The sequence below is a fragment of the Megalobrama amblycephala genome, linkage group LG6 (assembly GCF_018812025.1).
Source record: "Megalobrama amblycephala isolate DHTTF-2021 linkage group LG6, ASM1881202v1, whole genome shotgun sequence".
Lineage (NCBI taxonomy): Eukaryota > Metazoa > Chordata > Actinopteri > Cypriniformes > Xenocyprididae > Megalobrama > Megalobrama amblycephala.
In genome coordinates, this window is record NC_063049.1 from 7147737 (window position 1) to 7168254 (window position 20518).

The following is a 20518-nucleotide window of genomic DNA, read 5'->3' on the forward strand; positions in this document are numbered from 1 at the left end:
ATTACTCACCCTCATGTCGTTCCAAACCCGTAAGACCTTCGTTCATCTTCAGAACACAAATTAAGATATTTTTGATGAAATCCGAGAGGTATATAACTCGTCCATAGGTTGAGGTATAGGACTTATCCACTTTTAAGGTCCAGAAAGGTACTAAAGACATCGTTAAAACAATCGACGTGACTGCAGTGGTTCAACCTTAATGTTATGAAGATATTGTTGAATAAAGTCGTTATTTTTGTTTTGTCTTTGCCCATAAAAATATTCTCGTCACTTATTAAGGTTGAACCATCGCAGTCACGTCAATGGTTTTAACAATGTCTTTAGTCGGCTACCTTTCTGGACCTTGAAAGTGTTGATTATCAACACTCATATACCTCAGGGATTTCATCAAAAACATAGTAAGATGAATGAAGTGTGGAATGACATGAGGGTGAGTAATTAATGACAGAATTTTAATTTTTGGTGAACTAACCCTTTAAGCTCTAAACAAAATCCCAGAATGTATGAGATAAGTGCACATATTTCGCTTATGAATATTAAGCAAACAAACAAACAAAAACCGTTATGAATTCAAGAACCTTGTTTATAAAATACAGCCGTGTAGATGGGGTGAGACCGGGTGAGACGCGTCCATCGCTCAATAGTGACGTAGGGCGCTGAGGGGACAGTAGTGAGAGGAGGGGCGATGGGTCCCTCTCTCTCTCTCTCTCTCTCTCTCTCTCTCTCTCTCTCTCTTATTGAGCGCAGTGCAGTGCGGATTACAGATCCTGTCCTCTCGGTGCAGCGGGAACTACAGCAAACAAGGGCTATATTCATACAACCACATTAATTACAGGTAATGGAGCTCTTTGAGGAGGGACTCTCTCGAAACCTGTGCATTTTGACGTTGCTCATATGGACTTCTACAAGTGCATTTAACCTGGACACGCAAAACGTCCTGAGGAAGAATGGTCAGCCGGGCAGCCTCTTCGGATTCTCCCTCGCCTTGCACCGGCAGCTCCAGCCTACTGATAAAAGAATGTGAGTAGAATCAATTATTGTAAATCGAGATCGTGAGTCTGATCAGATATGCGCTTTAGGCGCTTCAGACCCTTCATCTTCCGTTCATCCTGCACCTGTGCCGCGTTCGTTTTTAAACAGTTGTGTTTCTTCAGTCTCCTCTATAAAAGCATAAGCAGATGCATGTGATTGTCTATTAATTAATAAAGAAATAAGCAAAACCTTGTTGAATGGTTAAGTGTTAGTAAGTGTATGTCCGAAGGCTGATTAGTCCAGTAAACGTCTGGCTGCGGCGTGTGGGGGAAGGCATGGTGCTTGAAGAGGCTAGTGATTACTTATAGACAAGTTAACAATACCCAACGTGATGCGACAAGTCACCAATGGACAATGGCTTTTCACACTGAAAGAATTCAAAGAGAAAGTCCGGTCTTAAAAGTAAATGTTCTTCAGTGGTTCTTTTCAGCACCCATTTACAATAAGGTATCGTTTTTGGTCCTTATATGGTTCTTGAGTTGATTATGTGGTTATTTGTAGATTTAAAAAATCTTGATGTTTTATTACAATAGTAATAATAACCATAATAATATATTATTAGGTTCTTCAGATCATCATACTGGTTTCTGTGATCTCTAAAGCACCGTGAACCTGTTTTTGAAAATTGCAGTTGGCGCTGTTTAGTCTAAACCACAGCCTTGAATGAAATCTTGACTGAAGAGATACAAATATACTCCCTATGTGCTGGAAGTCTTTTATAAAATGCATTTATTATGCATACAAGTTAGTCTTTTAACTTTGCTTAGTTTTCAAGTCAGGTTGGTTACTTTGCTTTCTTCATGTTCTTTAAAGCTTTCTATCAGACTCTTGTACAATTAAAGATGGGATGCTATGGTCTAAGGCTGTAAAACATCTGTCATGATGGGACACTAACAGGGCTCCTTTTTGGACTAGTTTGAAATGGACAAGCCAACACACCCTCATGGCAACTATTTTATGTTTTGGCAAATTGGTGGCTAATTCATATAAATGTGTATGATCTCATACACTTCAGTTTAGGGGTGCGATTAGGTGTAGATCTTTATCTATACTTTTTAACTGAAAATTTTATATTTCCATACAAATTACATCATACAAATTTATGAAAAAATGGCACCTTGTAAAATAGTTATGTTTTATCAGGTCCATTTGATGTAAAAAAACAAAAACAAAAAAAACAACCATAACTTCGAACAAGTCTAGTTGTTAATTCATTCTAGAGTTAAGATGGAAAGACATGATGTGTTGCTTTAGAGAGACCAATTCTCTGCATGACTGAAAAGAGTTTGCGATTTGCAATTAACGAAAAGGCTGAATGATTTACTTAGAGTCCGAGTGTGAGGGGGTTCACTGGCTAAATAGAACACACAGGGATTTCTGTGTGTGTGTGTGTGTGTGTGTGTGTGTGTGTGTGTGTGTGTGTGTGTGTGTGTGTGTTTGTTTGTTTGTGAGGGTGTTTAAACAGTTGTGTAAAACGAACAAGTGTGAGTTTTCTTGTGTCTGTGGTAGTAGACACCTGTTTACAGCATCTATTGTGCCATGAAAATGTCTTGCACCTGTGAACAGGCTTGCCTGTCTGTTTTCTTTCTATTGATGTGTATGTTTGTAGGCCTTTTCATATTTATTTTCAGTCTAATGTGGATTTTGTTGATTCTTGTGGGGTTGGTTGAATAATGTATGTGAATAGGAATGTGCTGGTGCTCAATCTCTGGGTGTTTGCCAGGCTGCACAATGGCTCACACAGGTCATTTCAAGGGTGAAAGTGGTATCTGATACACTTCATACAATGTTCTTCTCAAATCTACTCATGTGAGATTGAGAGTGTAGTGAGAATGTAAGAAGTAGGCAGTAATGTGTGTGCATTTCTGTTCGTCTGTGTCGATGTGCATGAATTAGATCTTTTTATCAATACATGCACCCAAATAATCAGTTAGTAAACGGATTGATGGATCAATCAGATTGAAAAGCCTTTATATAACACCTCAGTAAATCCAGTTGAGCTTGATCTGAGTGAAATTTCAATAAAATTGAAAGGAGTGGTGTAGACCTGAAATAATCTGATCAATAGGACAAAAACTAAGCATGTAAACACTGGAATTTGACAGTTTTCTCAATCAGATTCAAAAATACCTTGCACACACATGCCGTGCATTTTTTTTTTCTTTTTCACATGTAGGCTAAATGAAAATGTGAATTGGATTGCAAAGTTAAAGGTTCAGAAACAGATTGAATTCATTCAGGTTTATGAAAATGAGTGTATGTAATCATACCTACTCTATCTCTTCTTAAAAATCTGAAGAAAAAAAAAAATTCTATACATTTTTTAAAAATGCAAAAAAAAAAAAAAAAAATGTTTTACCAAAACAACTCACAAAGCTTTTCTCTATATGTTTGTTGTTAGATAAATTGCGGTTTACATTTGACTTGGGCTGAGAATTTCCAAACTTCTTTTTGCTATTGTAGATTTGTCTGTTTTCACCAGCACATTGGCTGCTTGGAATTCTTCAGCAGTTTGCTGGTATTTTCTCTGTTTACCCCAAAAAGAGGATCAGTTCTGTGGGGTTAAGGTTAGGTACACAGAGGAGTCTACCAAGGACAGGAAATGAGGGAATATATTACAGAGAACCTGATGAGGATCTGTCTTATTGCTTCAGTTATGACAATCACAATTTTAATATGAGAATACATTAGAACATTTTTGTAATTTTTAGCGTTTTTGCCTTTATTATGATAGTAAGCAGACAGGAAGAGAGGGGGACAGGATCAGTAAATGTCCACAAGCCAGGACTCAAAGTCAGGTCGGCCAAAGTGCAACGGTACTATATGTCAGTGCTGCCCACGAGGCTATCGGCACTGACCATTTTTGTAATTTTAATACTGCGCACTGACATGTACACACAGTTTGAGTTGTGCCTCATTCTGTCCAACATTCTCACATAAGTGTGTGAATAGAGTTCAACTCTGGTGGTGAGACTGCAGTGGGCTCTGGTGTTGAAAGCCTATTTGTGCTGCATGACTGCATTTTCCTCAGTCAGAGGTGAAGCCGTTTTCACATAGAAATGTGTTAAATGTTAACCTCTTTAATAACAAGATTATGTTGAACTGAATGAATTAGAATTATCAGCCTTTGCACAGTTAAATAATTTTTCTCTGGTTGTGTTGTGCACAACTATTGTGTACCTGTATCTCAGGAAATCCTAGCAGATGCCACACACTTAGACTTTAGTAGCTTCTCTTCAGTGCCACACAAAAGGTCTTCCTTCCTGTCATTATTACAGCTTCCTGTGGTTGCTTATCGACTATTGTCCTCTATTAAAAGGAGATTGCACAAAAGAAAAAAATAATTCTGATACTGTGAGTATCAAGAGTGGTTGATGAGCAGGTTGGCATTTGTTTACACTGGAACAGGAGAAATGAGGGAATATGTACACCAGGCCATCTGTGCTCATGTAACATGAGAAAAAGGTTGCTAGAGGCCCCTTTTCTTTTCTTTTTGTGAGAAGGCTCCTAGTTTGTGTTGGTCTCCTCAGGTGTGGGCATATTTTAAGTCCCAGAGAGATCCCTGCTTTTTATTTGTGTCTGCATCAAAATGAAAATACTGGGCTGAAACTGAATGCAGTTATATCCAAAGATAACTGATTTTTGCATAATACCAACAACATCTGTAGATTACAGTGTATTTGATGGGATGTTGATTAGTCTCTCACTGTCTGTACGCATGGGGATGACAAGTACATCTATGCAGTCTGTTCAAGAATAGATATCAGTCAATATCCAGGAGAGGAATATCAAGGAATATATGTTGTATATATTTGTGCATGTACAACTGGGAAAACCAAATGCAATCACATTTTAATTTTGATAGCAATATTCTGCTCATAGACTTTATTGAACAAGTTCCAGTCCTCCTTGTCCATCTGGATTTCTCCACATGCGTTTGATCATAGATGGGAGCAGTTGCACTTGTCTCATTAACGGTAAATGCATGTACAATCAGACGAGATAAAAAGTTTCTCCAGGCAACTTAAGAGTTGTTACCACAGCTCTTATACATTTAGTCTGTCTCAGTTTCTTCTGTTTCTTCATGTAATCCCTGACTGACTCAATGATGGTGAGATCAGATCTCTCTGTGGATCATACCATCTGGTGCCGGATTCATTGCGCATACAAAAATCTCACTAGATCTTTACAATTAAAGGTAATTAAAGTCTCCCTTTAGGCAATAATTTGTCCCTTAAAACGCACCTTTGATCACCAAAATGACACATTTATCCTGTGGGGAAAAAGAAAAAAAAACTTCATGCCTTAAAATAGCTTGAATTTAACTCTACACCCCTGCTTCATTTAGTATACGCAGATGCATGAAAATGCTAATTAGCCCCGCCTCCACTCACTCGCAACAACTCAGAGATGAACTCGGCCAACTTACTGAGGTAAATGCTGCACAATGATATCGCTCTTTACAACATCGGACACATAACAGTAATTAATATGATTAGCCTTTTGCTTGACTACATTATCAAACAGCTAATAATGTGTTGCTAATGTTACACAAACCATGTTACTGTTCGCCATGTCTGAGTCAGACAGCTGCCTTCTAACAATCAGCATCCTTACAAACGCTTTGAACAACTCAGTACGTCAGTGGAGAAAGTTCATTATAACATCATTAACGAGTTTGTTTGCCCATATAATCTTTAGGGTATTAGGTTAGCTAATTTGGCTTGCTGTCCACTGAGGAGGGGCTCGATGAAGCAGCTTCAACTCGAACTCTGATATACAAACCCCCCCCCGTAAATAAATATAGGATATGATTACATAGGGCAAGGTACCTGAGATGAAGGTGGAGTTTGGGCAGGTGGAGGGATGCTGGAACTGCTGAGACTGAAGAGAGGTAAGCAGCTGCTTATATACTCTGGCTGTTGATTGGAAGATTAGATGGGCTTGCTCCTCCATAAATTACGTTTAGAAACTTCACTAATATATTTCATACACCCGCCATATTGCTAAATCTACACTATTTTTCACATCAACAGAAAAATATACCAGGATAACCTGGCTTCTCTTGAGACTCCCCTGCTAGTTCGCTGTTAATGGTATGCTAAAGCCCGCCAGCTTGTTGATGTGATCTAACTGTGGGTTTGAGACTATCTTTTTTTCACTGCTGTTTTAAAGAGAAAATACTCCGCAATGGTGTTGACGACGTGAATTGGCACATGGTTTGTCTTAAAGCATATTAAAAACACCACATTGACATATAAACAACATTAAAAAATTGATTTTCAAAATGAATCAAAAATTGATTCATACCCCAACATAAAACAGCACACCAGCATTACACTCAAGCATAACTCAACATAACACACAACCCAAAGCAAACCCAAATGCATTGCAATCCAATTTAACCTAACACACCCATCGCACCCCAATGCACACATCACACCACAGTGCAATACCCAACACAAGACGTCTGACACAGTCAAGCTTTGTCAGTGTAGATCATTTCAGACAACTGGAGTGATCACACTGAGAATCATTTTGTTAAACGTCTAAAACAGTTGCACAGCTCATGATTATGAACTCTCTGAGCATGCAGTGTTTGGGACACATCACAGCTGCTGCAGCTTTGGCACGGATGCTTTTGGACTGTGTAACACTTTGAGAATTAGTGAAAGGTTATGGCTGTGGTATATTTCTAATGGAAAGATGGAAACTTCTGCTTGACTAAACTGATGAGCAGAAACAGCTGAGTCTGGCCATTTCCCCCTTTCAATGATGAAGCAGCAATCTGAAACAGGTATTAGCTGAATCATTGGACTTGGGTGGGCAGGATTACATAACATTATATAACATTACTGTGATGTATAATTATTCATACCATCATATAAGAATTTAGTCAAACTGTCCATTATTTACACTGGAGTTTATTGTAAATTGTTAAATAGTTTAGTTGCAAAACCTTTTTCTAGCAGAGGTGAAGAAATTTTGCAGTGTGTAAGTGACAGAATTCAGCCAGCTGCTATGACATTGAAGACACAGCTAAACAAGCACACACACACGCACACACACACACACACACACACACACACACACACACACACACACACACACACACACACACACACACACACCTACTTAACCACAATGTGAGGACGTATAACTGGGAACCCTACTATTGGGTACACCCCATTCTGAAGGGTCTAGAGACAAAAGAAAGACATGACTGCTCTTCTGGAGAAGCTGTCATTACACTTATCACTTAATTTTATCAATAAAAGCTTTCCTTAAAGACCTGATATTTTGCCTTCACTTTAGGGACAGTAATTTTTATGTCCCATTTGGGGACAAACACAAACTCTAGTCTAGTCATACTTTGAGGACTTTAATGTGGTGATACACAGACACTGGTTAAGGTATACTTTCAGGACTTGGTTGTAACTAGTAATATTATAAATTATTTATCCTAAGAAGACACAGAAGTACTGGATATTGAGAGATACAGGTGTGAGAGAGTAAACTAGGTTTTTTAACTTCTTCAAGATCACTGAAAATGGGTTTTGAAACATTTTATTTTGATTTGTATCTTGAGATCAGGTGCCTTTGCTTTCTCAGTTGGGGAATGAAAATTAACATTCAGAAATATTATTTATTTTAAAGGGTTAGTTCACCCGAAAATTCTGTCATTAATTACTCACCCTCATTCCACACCCATAAGACCTTCGTTCATCTTTGGAACACAAATTAAGATATTTTTTTGATAAAATCCAATGGCTCAGTGAGGCCTGCTAGCCTGACTTCGTCATACTCATATTCTAGGCAGAATGTGAGTCTGATACTGCTCCATTGCACTTGAATTATGGGGCGTGTCTTAACCGAACCAGTAAAAAAAAAAACTCTGCACTCAATTGGATAGACCTACAACCAATCAGAGCAACGCAGTAAATGACGTATGTTGAACTTGTACTTAAACTTTTGCCGAATCCCGTTGGAAGGACGGCAAACACATCTTTCCCATCGACAAATGCCTTGATTGCGGTTCTTTGTTCGTCTTTTAAAATTAATGCGCTGTCGATTTCTAGCGGAATCTAAACATCTTACTTCTCCAGCTGCAGTCATCGTTGGTGAAAACCAATTCAACCCAAGCGCTCTTTGATGACGTGGGTGGTTACGTAACCGTAGATAGCCTGTCCATCATCGATTAAAGCCCGCCCTGGCAATTTGATTGGCTCAGCCTTCTGGGAGCCGAGCATAATTACTCCACAATGGATCGAGTCCAGACCGAACTTACCGTCCAAAAAATGTTGTGGGCGGGGTTCGGGCTGGCATCCAGGCTAGAGGCCTGCATTACCAGCAAGACAATTAACACTTTCAATTTCAAAAAATATTTAAAACAGTTCATGTGACTACAGAGGCTCAACCTTAATGTTATGAAGTGACGAGAATACTTTTTGTGTGCCAAAAAAACAAAATAACGACTTTATTCAATAATATCTAGTGATGGGCAATTTTTAAAACACTGTTTCATGAAGCTTCGAAGCTTTACGAATCGTTTGTTTCAAATCAGTGGTTCGGAGCGTGTGTCAAACACAAAAACGTGTATTGGCTCACAAAAAGTATTCTCGCCACTTCAGTGAACCACTGTAGTCACATGGACTGTTTTAAATAAGTCTATAATTGCTTTCTGGGCATTGAAAGTGTTAATGGTCTTGCTGGCAATGCAGGCCTCACTGAGCTATCGAATTTTATGAAAAATATATTAATTTGTGTTTTGAAGATGAACGAAGGTCGCACAGGTGTGGAACGACATGAGGGTGAGCAATCAATGACAGAATTTTCATTTTTGGGTGGACTAACCCTTTAATGCAAAGACTATCAGAGAACAAAAGATGAACTGTATAGAGCTGAATAATGACACTATTGTCTTCTGCAGAACTGTTTTACAGCTGAAAGTGAAGTCATTTCATAATTGTTGAAATTGAGTTATTTTATTTGTGTGAAGCTGATTGAAACAATCTGTATTGTATAATGCTCCATAGAAATACAGCTGACTTGACTTCATTGCAGAGAACACTTCATCCTGCATCACTATAGTTAATTTAGCATTGACTGCAACTAATCATTAGATGGCCAGTAACTTGGAAAAGTAAGATGTAGTTTAGGGCATGGGGCCTAAATTAAAAGATGTATGTGCGTCAAGTTTTATGTGCAGGTACCAGGTACTGTACTGAGCAACTGTTGGACTTAATTTTTTTTTTCCTATATTCCAATATACAAAGAACATTTCCTTCGATTCCTCCATCCTCATTTTCTTTCCTTGCATCCTCCCTTTACATCCTACAGGGGTGGAGTTGAGATGGGAGGAAAGGAAGCGAGGATGCACAAATAAGAAATGAGAAGCACCCCCTGTGTTTTGGTTTAACCTAATTTTCTTTGTTATCAGTTTTCCTGCTACTTGTTTGTTACTATGGTTACTGATTAGTCCTCACCTGTTCGTTGTTCTGTTGATTACCATCCCTGTGTATTTAAGCCATCAGTTTCTTCAGTGTTTTGTCTTGCGTTGATGTTGATAAGCTAGTGTGTTACTCATTTCATTAAATCTCCTTTTGCTTTATTTTCCTCTCGTCTTCTTGATTATATAAACAGCAAGTGTGACACTGTTAATTTTTCCTTTATGTGATGTAGTTAAGTATATGTTAATGGTGTTTTACTTGTAATTAATAAATTGTACATTTCTCTATTTTTCATGAAAATCCAGTACAATAGAACTTAGTGACAGACAGTATATATAAAAATCCACTAAAATTGTATGTTAAGCATTCATAGCACACTTTTAAGTAATGAACTTATAAAACACTTCTGTATATTTGGTTTACTTTATCTGACTACACTTCAAACAGGTTAAGTGTTAGTGCAGATTAGTGCATTTATATTAAGTGTACTTAAGTACCACAGTTGGGAAAATGTACTTATAAGTACATTAGTAATATATTTTTAATAAAATCAATTTAATTTAAACTTAGGATTACTATATAAAAGTCTACTAACCCTAAAGCATTAAAAGCACACTTTTAAGAAATATACTAAAAACTCCTCTGTAGTTTTTTGCGGTAGTATACTTTATTTCAATGCACTAAAAATCAGTTTAAGTATTAGTGGAATTTAGCATACTTTTTCAAGTGCACTGAAGTACTACTGAAGTAGAAATATATTTTGTATTTATAGTGTATAACTTTTACAATTTTATTTAGCACAAAAATTAAGAATGTACTACAAATGTACTTGCTTGCATTTAAGTACATTTTTAGTGCATTCAAGTATACTTTATTTTTTACCTGGGATTAGCGTTCACATCAAAGTTCAAACGGCAGTTCACATGTCATTAAATTCAGTGAATTAATTGAGATTTTAATTATAATGATGATGATGATATGTCTCAGCAAAGACTTTAGGTATTTGTTATGAGATCTTTGTGGTTTGTTTTGTATAGTTAAAATCTTAAAGAAATAACGTTAAAGAAAATATAAAGAAAGAATGAGATCATTATTGCATTATAATTAATAAGTAGATTATAGATGAGGAATTATAGATACAAAATAATGTTAACACTTTACAATAAGGTTAAATAAGGCAATATATCATGAACTAACAAATAAAAGTTTTTATTTTAAGAATTTATTAATATAGACTAATGTTAATTTGTAAATATTTTATTGTTTATTTTGAATTCATTTTTGCTCTTATTACATTACCTAATTTTAATTTATGCAACTAACAAATACCCCAAACAAGTGCCTAACACAAGGTCATTGCTGTAATGTTTCTGTTTATTCAACCTTCAAAATTATTCTTCAGCTCAAATCATCACCTCACTCCAAAGAGAGCATGCAGGTTTCATTAAAAATAACACAAGTAAGAATGTTGAAAATTTAATGTTTTACACTGTATGTAAATGTTAATAAAATCATTATCACTGCATCACAAGTAAACAGAGTTCAACAACAATTAAAGTTAAAGAAAGTTATGGAATCTATGCACTCTAGATTACATTTATATTGATTCTGGATTAAGGAGTTATTGTAAACATAATGTGGTACAGACAAGGTGTTACATTTACAGAATGTAACTGCTCCAGATGGAGGCCAATAGGGCGGTGCTGAGAGCCCCAGCCATGGACAGCTGGACAGCACTTGCTCCATTGCACAGATCTGTGGTACAACAGGATTTGGTCACTGTGTATCCCGCACCCAAGATGGATCCACTGGTGTTGTTGCAATCAGATGTGCAGCCACTTGTGGACAGGCTCAGAAAACCAGTCACATTGAACTCTGTGAAGTATTATACCATAGAGAACACCAAAAGCAACATGTCAGGATTTGACTTTTGTTTTCATGTAAATGATTGTTATTATTATTATTATTATTATTATTATTATTATTATTATTTATACTACTACTACTACTACTTTAGAAGAGAATAAAAATAGTACCCCGGTTTCACAGATAAGGCTTAAGCCTAATCTCAGACTAAATGTTTACAGTTTTTTACAATTGCTAGGATCCATTTAGGAGACTTTTTGAAAAAGTGACCCAAGTATTGAGAAATGGGTCCTAGCGATTGTAAAAAACTGTAACTGAAAGTAACTTGCACTGACATATCTTAAAATATGTCTGTGTCATTGTTTTGTGTCACACCAGTAATATTGTTTCAAAGGCATGTTTTTTCTAAAAATCGACCAAAGAATTTTACTTTAACTTCAAACAATTTGTTACAAATTTAAAAGTCCTGGCTTATGTAAAATAGTTGAACATGTGCCTTTGTTTGGAATAAATTTGTTTAAAAAAGTTTTATAAATCTGACAAAATCTGCCTTTGCCTCTTCAAAGGTACAAATGATTCACAACTAAAATTGATAAATAATATATATATATATATATATATATATATATATATATATAATTATCTTTATGTAATATATAAAACAATACAGTTCTATGGAATGTCCTGCAAATTGTTGCGAATATATTTAAATTAGATATGAGGGCATTTGAAGTGGCTAAATATAAACTTTGAAAGAGCAATACATTTTTACTACAGTACTAATATAAACTGATTTGTGTGAGGTTTAGGGTTGGGTTTTAGCAAATATCCTCAACTCCATATAAAATCATTGCAACCATTACTAAATGATGTCCTATGACACTAATGTATGTCTGTGTGTGTGTACGTGCATGCATGCGTGCGTGTGTGTGTGTGTCTTGTCTAACCTGCTTTTGCAGTGAAGCAGTTGCCCGTCGAGGTGGTGCAATCCACTTTGGAACTTAACAAACATTTGCCTAGAACGCCCACTTTGCACGAATTACATGTCAGGGCTTCAGCTTGAGAAACACAGATAGAGAATGAAATGAAATAAACATTCTTTTAAACTTTTGGAAACATCCCCCCAAAAATGGTCTGGGAAAATCACAATGACTTGGTATCAGAACACAATTAGTTATTGTATGATTGATTGAAGTGTACACTGTTTTTGTGTAATCTAGATCTATATATCGAAATTACAAATATGTTTTCATACAAAAACATTCCACATTGTTTAATGATAGTACATTATATTCTTTTATAGACCAAGAAAAATGTAATAGAATTTTCAGTACCTACAAAAAAATGTTTTATGTAACTGTTTTAGTTACCAGTCATTATCTGCATATATTTTAAATGAATGATATTTCACTATCAATTGAGTTTAAAGACAATAATCAACCTGTTTAATATAAATTAAAATGTAAAAACAATTTTGTTTTTACAAACTGTTGACCTGATGGATTGCTTCATTTCCCCCCTACATGCATCTAATTAAAAAAGGCCCTATCATAATGACCTATTTCTCTGTAAACTTACATAGAGTGAAGAATCCAATCACTGCAATGACTCCAAGCACAATTCTCTTCATCATGTTGACAATGTAAAAAGCAGAGAGCAAACTGAATTCTAAAATGAGAGATCTTCAGATGGTTCTTCTGAGGCGTATGGGTCTTTGGACAGCAGGAGACTAGATGGCTTGTTTGAATACGTCTGTTATATGGTCATGATAAAGAGGGTGGAGTTTTTTTCACAGGGGCAAGAGCAATGAATATGTGCAGGTGTAAAGATGCATCTGAATGTGAAGAATGAGCAGATCAATCTGGTTTGGGGAGTTGAGCGATACCTGATTATTAACTCTCACACACAGATACATGCAAACACACACACGTACGCCCATACACAAGCGCACACAGGTTTGTTTTTGTAAATTGTGGGGACATTCCATAGGCGTAATGGTTTTCATACTTTACAAACCGTATTTTCTATCACCCTACACTACCCCTACACCTAAACCTACCCATCACAGGAAACTGTGCACATTTCTACTTTCTCAAAAAAACTCATTCTGTATGATTTATAAGCATTTTGAAAAATGGGGACATGGGTTAATGTCCTCATAAGTCACTCTCTCCTTATAATACCTATGCCATACCCATGTCATTATACAAATTTGTGTCCTGATATGTCACAAAAATGCACGTGCACACAAACGCACTCTCTCTCTCTCTGTTTAATTTACTTGTTAATTATAACTGCTGGAGTTTGTCAATCTATGTGAACTCTTAACATCTGAAAATAAAATAAGGAAAAAGAATGCTTATGTTTTGTGCATTATATTACATTTAGTGTGTAACAAACCTGCATGAATCGACAATGCAGATTTAGAATTAGTATTTACATTTTCTATACAAATAAACCTGTTTAGTTGATTGAGTAAAGATAATCATAGATTCCCATCCTGACTTCTCAAAAGCTATGTTTTAATGTCCATTGTTTGTAAGAGAATTCTGCTCAAACAGACTATAAACCTGACGACCTTGATTACTGTGGCATGCTTGGACTAATCAAACTCAAATCCTTCTCAGAACAATGAATTGCCTTTCATGCCCGAAAATAAGACAGGGCAACATTCTTTGGCTTTTTAAGTAAAATGCTGTTTTCCCATCATTTCTCTAATGAGATCTTTTGTCCCTTCTTATATTGGTTGGAAATGTGGAGTGTCAGGTTGACTGGCCACATTCTCCACATTCAGCTTTAATGATTTGTCTCAGTCATTAGTCGCTCTGTCCAATAATGACCCAAAGCCAGTCTCCTCTACCCTTTCTATGATTCTGAAGACTAAGAGGCAAATACCCAATGACAATAGCAAAAACAATAGCATGCTGACTCCATTAACTCCCTCAACCATAGTGTAATCACAACAAAAGAACAACCCTACAAAATCCAAAGGGAGAACAATTCACCAAGTTAAAGGATTAGTTCACTTCAGAATTAAAATTTCCTGATAATTTACTCACCCCCATGTCAACCTATATATTTATGTCTTTCTTTTTTTTTAGTTGAAAAGAAATTATGTGTTTTGAGGAAATCATTCCAGGATTTTTCTCCATATAGTGGACTTTACTAGGGTTCAACAGGTTGAAGGTCCAAATTGTAGTTTTAGTGCAGCTTCAAAGGGCCCTTCACAATCCCACCCGAGGAATAAGTGATTTTCTTAAAAAAAAAAAAAAAAAAAAAAATGTATATACTATTTAACCACAAATGCTCGTCAAGCTGTGTGATGCATCACACATTACGCAATGACGTTAGAAAGGTCATGCGTAACGTAGGCGGAAGTACCACGGTAGGGCGAAAAACTCCATCTCATGTTCTCCTTCAACTTTAAAATCGTCCAACATCATTGTTTTACTTTTTTCTTTAAAAGCCGTTTGTAAACACTTTCTCAGTACTTCCGCATATGTCACGCGTGACCTTTCCAACGTGATTACGTAATGCGTGAAGTCGTGGACGCTAGTGCAAGATGAGCGTTTGTGGTTTAAAAAGTATATCATTTTTATTTTAGAAAATTACAGATTGTTTCACTAGATAAGACCCTTATTTCTTGTCTGGGATCATGTAGAGGTTTTTGAAGCTGCACTGAAACTGCAGTTTGGACCTTCAACCCGTTGAACCCCAGTGAAGTCCACTATATGGAGAAAATGTTTATGGAGAAAATCCTGGAATGTTTATGGGGAAAATCCTGGAATGTTTTCCTCAAAAATCTTCATTGCTTTTCAAACGAAGAAAGACATAAACATCTTGGATGACATGGGGGTGAGTAAATTATCAGGAAATTTTAATTCTGAAGTGGACTAATTTTTTTTTTTTTATGTAACACCATAATCTGAATCAAAGAGTCTTAAGAAACTCCCAGAATCTCTGACCTCAGTCCTCACAGCCCTCTACTGAATCTATACCTTGACACGTGGTGTTCTGGGTAATAGTCTGCTACACCTGTGTGATTACAAAGATGCTCATGAGTACACCTTTGAAAGCTAAAATTGGGACACATGGGACAACCTGCATGAACTTTACAGATGCGCATGAGCAGACCACAAGAGCGAAGTCCACATTAGATGTACCACTTGTGCCATTTTTTTCAGTCACTTCTTTTTTACATGATAGTGGCAGGTTAAACCACAGTTTTATTTTGGTAAATTTTGTATGATGTTGTTGAGTTGCTCATAAAGTCTCACGGGTTGTTGTGGACGTTCATAATAGACATATGTGAGTGACAGTGCCTATTATCTTGTGATTACAATGAAACATTTCATTCATCTGTATGGTCGAGTGTCCCAGTCGTAGTAGGCCACTGGTGGTCTCCTGTGTTCCCACAGTCGCCTACATGCTGATCTGAATGCACTCACCATGGAAAGTAGATTAAGGGGCACTGGGTGAACAGATGAAACGCTGATGAAACCTCTCAACATCATAATGGCTGGCCTGTTTCCCATGCAGAAAAACTCAAGCTCTGGCATGTAAATCCATGTGTTGTTCATCAGATATGTGTTGAATTTCCCAACCATGACTGAGGGGTGCTGTGGACTGGGAGCTTTCCAGACCTTACTGTCCACCTGCCACATCTTAGTGGAAAATAAGTGGAATCCAACTATTTGCGGTAATGTTTTACCATGATAATACTTACAAGTAAGCACTAAAATGGTATACTATTAAGCTAATTTATCTAATCAATATTTCATGTCTGTTAACTCAAAAAAACAAAAAAACAAACATGCTTTCACCTACATTTTTGCAAAACTCCAAAAACTTGCATACAATTCACTGCAGTTTTCAGCTGAAATTAACATTAGTAGCAGTAAAACACCAACAGCTTTTATTCATTTTCACACAAATTATGATTAGGGGCAGACTATTGATTAAGAAAGGAATATTTTTACACAGTTCCTTGAACAACACCATGTTATTGGCTCAAAACACTGTAAAGATAGTGAATTTTTTTTAAACTATACATTTTGATGATTGCATCACATAACCAGCTCTGTATGGCTTTGTTGACGTATAAACTTGCTCGGTAGCTCATCTGGTATAGCACTACATTTGTCATGTGAAGCGTTTGGGTTTGAGTCACGAATCACGATAAAACAGCTCAAGGACTTGTAGAAGCAAGACAAAATGGCATGACATGTTTTTATCTCACACTTGCTATTGTTAACATTATTGGTAAGGTTTAGTTTCAAATGTGATAGAGCATTAACCTTTTTAGTGACACTTACTGGACATTTAATTTCTGAATGGTACGTATGAACAACCAATGTAATAAAATGCTGCCAGATTAACATTCATATGTTTCAGATAAACCTGAATGCACTTTTAGCGCAGCTCACTGGGCAACGTAATATCATTTTGCAGAAATTTCACCACAGGCATGCTTTTCCAATGACCCCGGTTTGCATGTATTTATTTAATAGCTATTTCTCATTGCATTCTGGAATACCAGATTCAGATTAATCAATAGTATGGATATTTTTGTATAATGAACCTAAACTGTTTATTTGACTGTTGTGCTAAGCAGCTGATTTTGTGCATAGCAGTGATAGTTTCATGTCTGTCGTATCACTCTGCTTTGTGTCAAAGTCCTGATCACCCTGCTCGTTTACTTATTGGCAATGATCAGCTGACTGTACATCATTCCTTACTTGTTTACCCGTCCAATTTTTCAATTTAATTTACAATCCGACATGCACACTTGCAGTGCAGACAGCTTTTTTGATAATGATGGTGACAATCTAGTTTTATTGCGATTGATTCACTTGTGTAGCAGTATACACCCAACTTTTTGTAGACATTTTGAAATTTCATGAACCTTTTTTGATGACATCCACAAAAGAGTTTGTTTTAGATTTAACAAACTTCTGAGGACATTTTTCATTTATTTTGTATGGAGCCCCACACATGACATGTGGACAAAAATATATAACATGACCACAAATCAAGAATTCACTCTCTCGTTTTAATAAATCATTGTCATGAGCAGGCAGAGAAAGCAGGCAGAGATGTGGATCTAGGCACAGGATAGTTTAATAAATAAAGCAAACAAAAACACAGAGAACACTAGGAACAGGAACATTACATCAAACATCTGTGTCAAATGACTGACCCAGTAACGAGGAAACCACTAAGGCTTATACACACACCAGTGGCCAGTTGCATGAAGGTAGCTGAACAAACTCTGAGTTTCAGAGTTGGTTTAGAGTTGACAAATCCAGATAAATTCAAACTGGTTAAGATCAGGATCAGATGTTGCTGAAGGAAAATATATCTTACTATATCAATGCATGTGAATCAAAGAAATATGCCTAATAATTTATAGTATAATAATTTATATTAGATTCACAAAGAGCTCAAATGAATACACATAAATTTGTTTAAAAGCTTTATATATCGATGCATGTATTATATTTATATAAATTTAAAAGCAAAGTTAAATATTAATTGTCAAGTAATATAATGATATGAATATACTATTAATTATATACATAATTAATTCATATAATATAAATATAATAAATAATCAGCAGCAAAAGATGAGTAATTTTGTCTCTAATATGTTTTCACTATAAACTGCTTTAATTTGGAGCGAGAGATACAGGGGGAGTGGCTTTATTGCATCATTCATCATTATTGCGATATGTGTGACTTTACTCACTACTGATTGGTCCGGTTTACGATCTCTAACTCCGGAGCAGGTTAGCCATGTAGCGCAAGTTACTATAGCAATGAAACCTGCTTTAAAACCAATCCACATTCATAAACCTGAAAAACCAGAGTTGGCTCAAAGTAATCTTGAACTTACCTGGGTAGAAACTGAAACCAGCTTTGTGCAACAGGCCACTGGTAAACAAGCTAAACAATATAACAAGGGGGAGTGGCTAATAGGAAACACATGGGGAGAGCTAATCAACAGGAAAGACTACAAACTGACTATAGAGTTAGTAAAGCACAGGAAACATAAAAGTCCAAGGACACACAGAGCACATGATAATTGTTGCCACGCTGAAGTAGTTTATTTGCTCATTTTGATTTAAGTAAAATAAGGGAATGAATTATTACAACTTAGCCACAATTTAGTAAAATAAGGGAACAAATTATTATATAGTGCTCACGATTTACTTAAAATGAGGTAACAAATTAGTAAAACGTGCTGATCTATAAGTCAGTCTTGGGAAGTAAATATTAATTTGTGGCATTGATATACACATTGGCTGCGCCCAAAATTTTAGTCAGCCGACTTGTTGCCTCTCTGCCCTATCAGTGGCAATTGCAGGCGTGCGAATTAAGGTACCTCACGAAATGGATTTCAGACAGACTTCTGAAGGAGTGTAACAGTTTAATGATCTACAACAAAATAGAAAGGGTTTTGGTGAAAACAAAGTGAACATTTAATTACTACAACAAGAATTTCTCACAAGAAAAAGTGGATAAAGTTGGTAAAAAAATTATATTTACACACAAACTGACAATGAACTGCAATTTTCAGACAGCATATTTATTTTTTAGCTCAACTTTCACATAATGGGAACCACAGGATTGTGGGGTATCAAACGCAGAAAAGGATATATTTGTGCTGCCTTCAAAAATCTGTCAGATGAAGGTATCTCAGGATTTGGACGTGCCTTGCTGCCTACCTCTGTATCCTGCCAGTAGAGGCAGCATTTTTCACCTTTCAGACGTAGCCATTTTTTCCCCATTCAGTTGTGGTCAGAATTATTGGCACCCTTGGTAAATATGATCAAAGATGGCTGTAAAAATAAATCTGCATTTTTATCATTTTGATCTTTAATTCATGAAATTAGCAAAAATCTAACCTTTCATTGAAAGGTCATTTTATCTGTCACCAACAGATAAAAAAATCAAAACCTCACCGCTTCTGCTAGTAATCCAATAATGGGCCATGGTTGGACCTTCCATCAGGAAAATAATCCAAAACAAACATCAAAACCAACACAAAAATGTGTCACTGAGCACAAATGAAGCTTCTGCCATGACCATGAAGTCCCCTGACCTGAACCCTAAAGAAAATGAGTGGAGTGAACTGAAGAGAAGCAGCACCAACATGGAGCTGGGAATCTCAAGGATCTGGAGTGATTCTGCATGAAGGAATGATCTCTGATCTCTTGTCAGGTGTTCTCCAAACTCAGGCATTATAGAAGAAGACTCAGAGCTGTTATCTTGGCAAAAGGAGGTTGCAAAAAGTATTGAATAAAAAGGTGCCAATAATTTTGACCAATGTGTTTTGAAGAAAAACATTTATTTCATAATGTGATTTTCCCTCTTTCAATTCTTTTCCTTCAATGAAAGGTTAGATTTTTTCTTAATTTTATGAATTAAAGATCAAAAGGATAAACAGTGCAAATTTATTTTTACAGTCATCTTTGATCATATTTACCAAGGGTGCCAATAATTCTGAACACTGTATGTCATGTGTGGGGCTCTGTAATACAGTCTCTAAAAGTAAGTCAGAAACATGCTCAGAACTCTGCCTGGAAAAAATGGATGCCAATATTTATTGATTCCTTTATTTGTCTTACAATAAGTTCCCTGTGTTGACTGTAAGTCTGACAGAGCCAAGTTTTTCATTTTTTAATTTACTGAAGTGCCCAGAACAGTTGATTCATAAGGGCTGTCGAACAAGAAGACCGTTCTGGAAACGTTTCATCAGAGTAACAGTTGCTGAGCCAGCTGTTCTGAACCGCTGTGTGTGTGAACTTCAGAAAATACTGTAACTGCCACTGTGTGCCTCACTGTCACGCCATGTTATATCTGTCTAGTATATTAAAAAGAAAAGAAGAAAAGACTATTCATTGAAAAACTTAAACTGCTATTGATGTAATAGTAGGCAGTGAAATAATTTTCCTTCTCTCAGGAAAGGTGTGTCTGGAATGAATTGTGGAAAAAGGGATTGGTTACGCAGCAGATGGATATATGGTCATATTCATGTTCAAAGTTTATTTATGTGCTATGATACAATGAAGATATTGAGTTAGTCAGGTCCTGATTTCATGGATATTCTGTTTTATTATTTTCAGATTTCACAAGCACTTGTTCACGATTTATTCACGATTATTTTG

General features: G+C 36.2%; 2 protein-coding genes across 3 annotated transcripts in view; one reads left to right on the forward strand and one right to left on the reverse strand.

The window, feature by feature from the left end:
• The first annotated feature begins 630 nt into the window (after window positions 1-630).
• The window catches only part of itga6a (integrin, alpha 6a), a 42735-nt gene continuing 22847 nt past the window's right edge, over window positions 631-20518 (forward strand). Inside the window, exon 1 of one of the 2 annotated variants that reach the window (XM_048192760.1) lies at window positions 631-1020. In XM_048192760.1, coding sequence (XP_048048717.1) covers window positions 839-1020 — 182 coding nt within the window. In that variant the 5' untranslated portion in view covers window positions 631-838. The remainder of the gene's footprint in view (window positions 1021-20518) is intronic. The other variant, XM_048192759.1, reaches the window with a different exon arrangement.
• LOC125269794 (prostate stem cell antigen-like) lies at window positions 10839-13089 on the reverse strand. The gene is made up of 3 exons (XM_048192761.1): window positions 12927-13089; window positions 12296-12406; window positions 10839-11357 (listed from the first exon to the last, which is right to left on the reverse strand). The coding sequence occupies exons 1-3, from the start codon at window positions 12979-12981 to the stop codon at window positions 11143-11145; spliced, it is 381 nt and encodes a 126-aa protein (XP_048048718.1). The 5' UTR covers window positions 12982-13089; the 3' UTR covers window positions 10839-11142.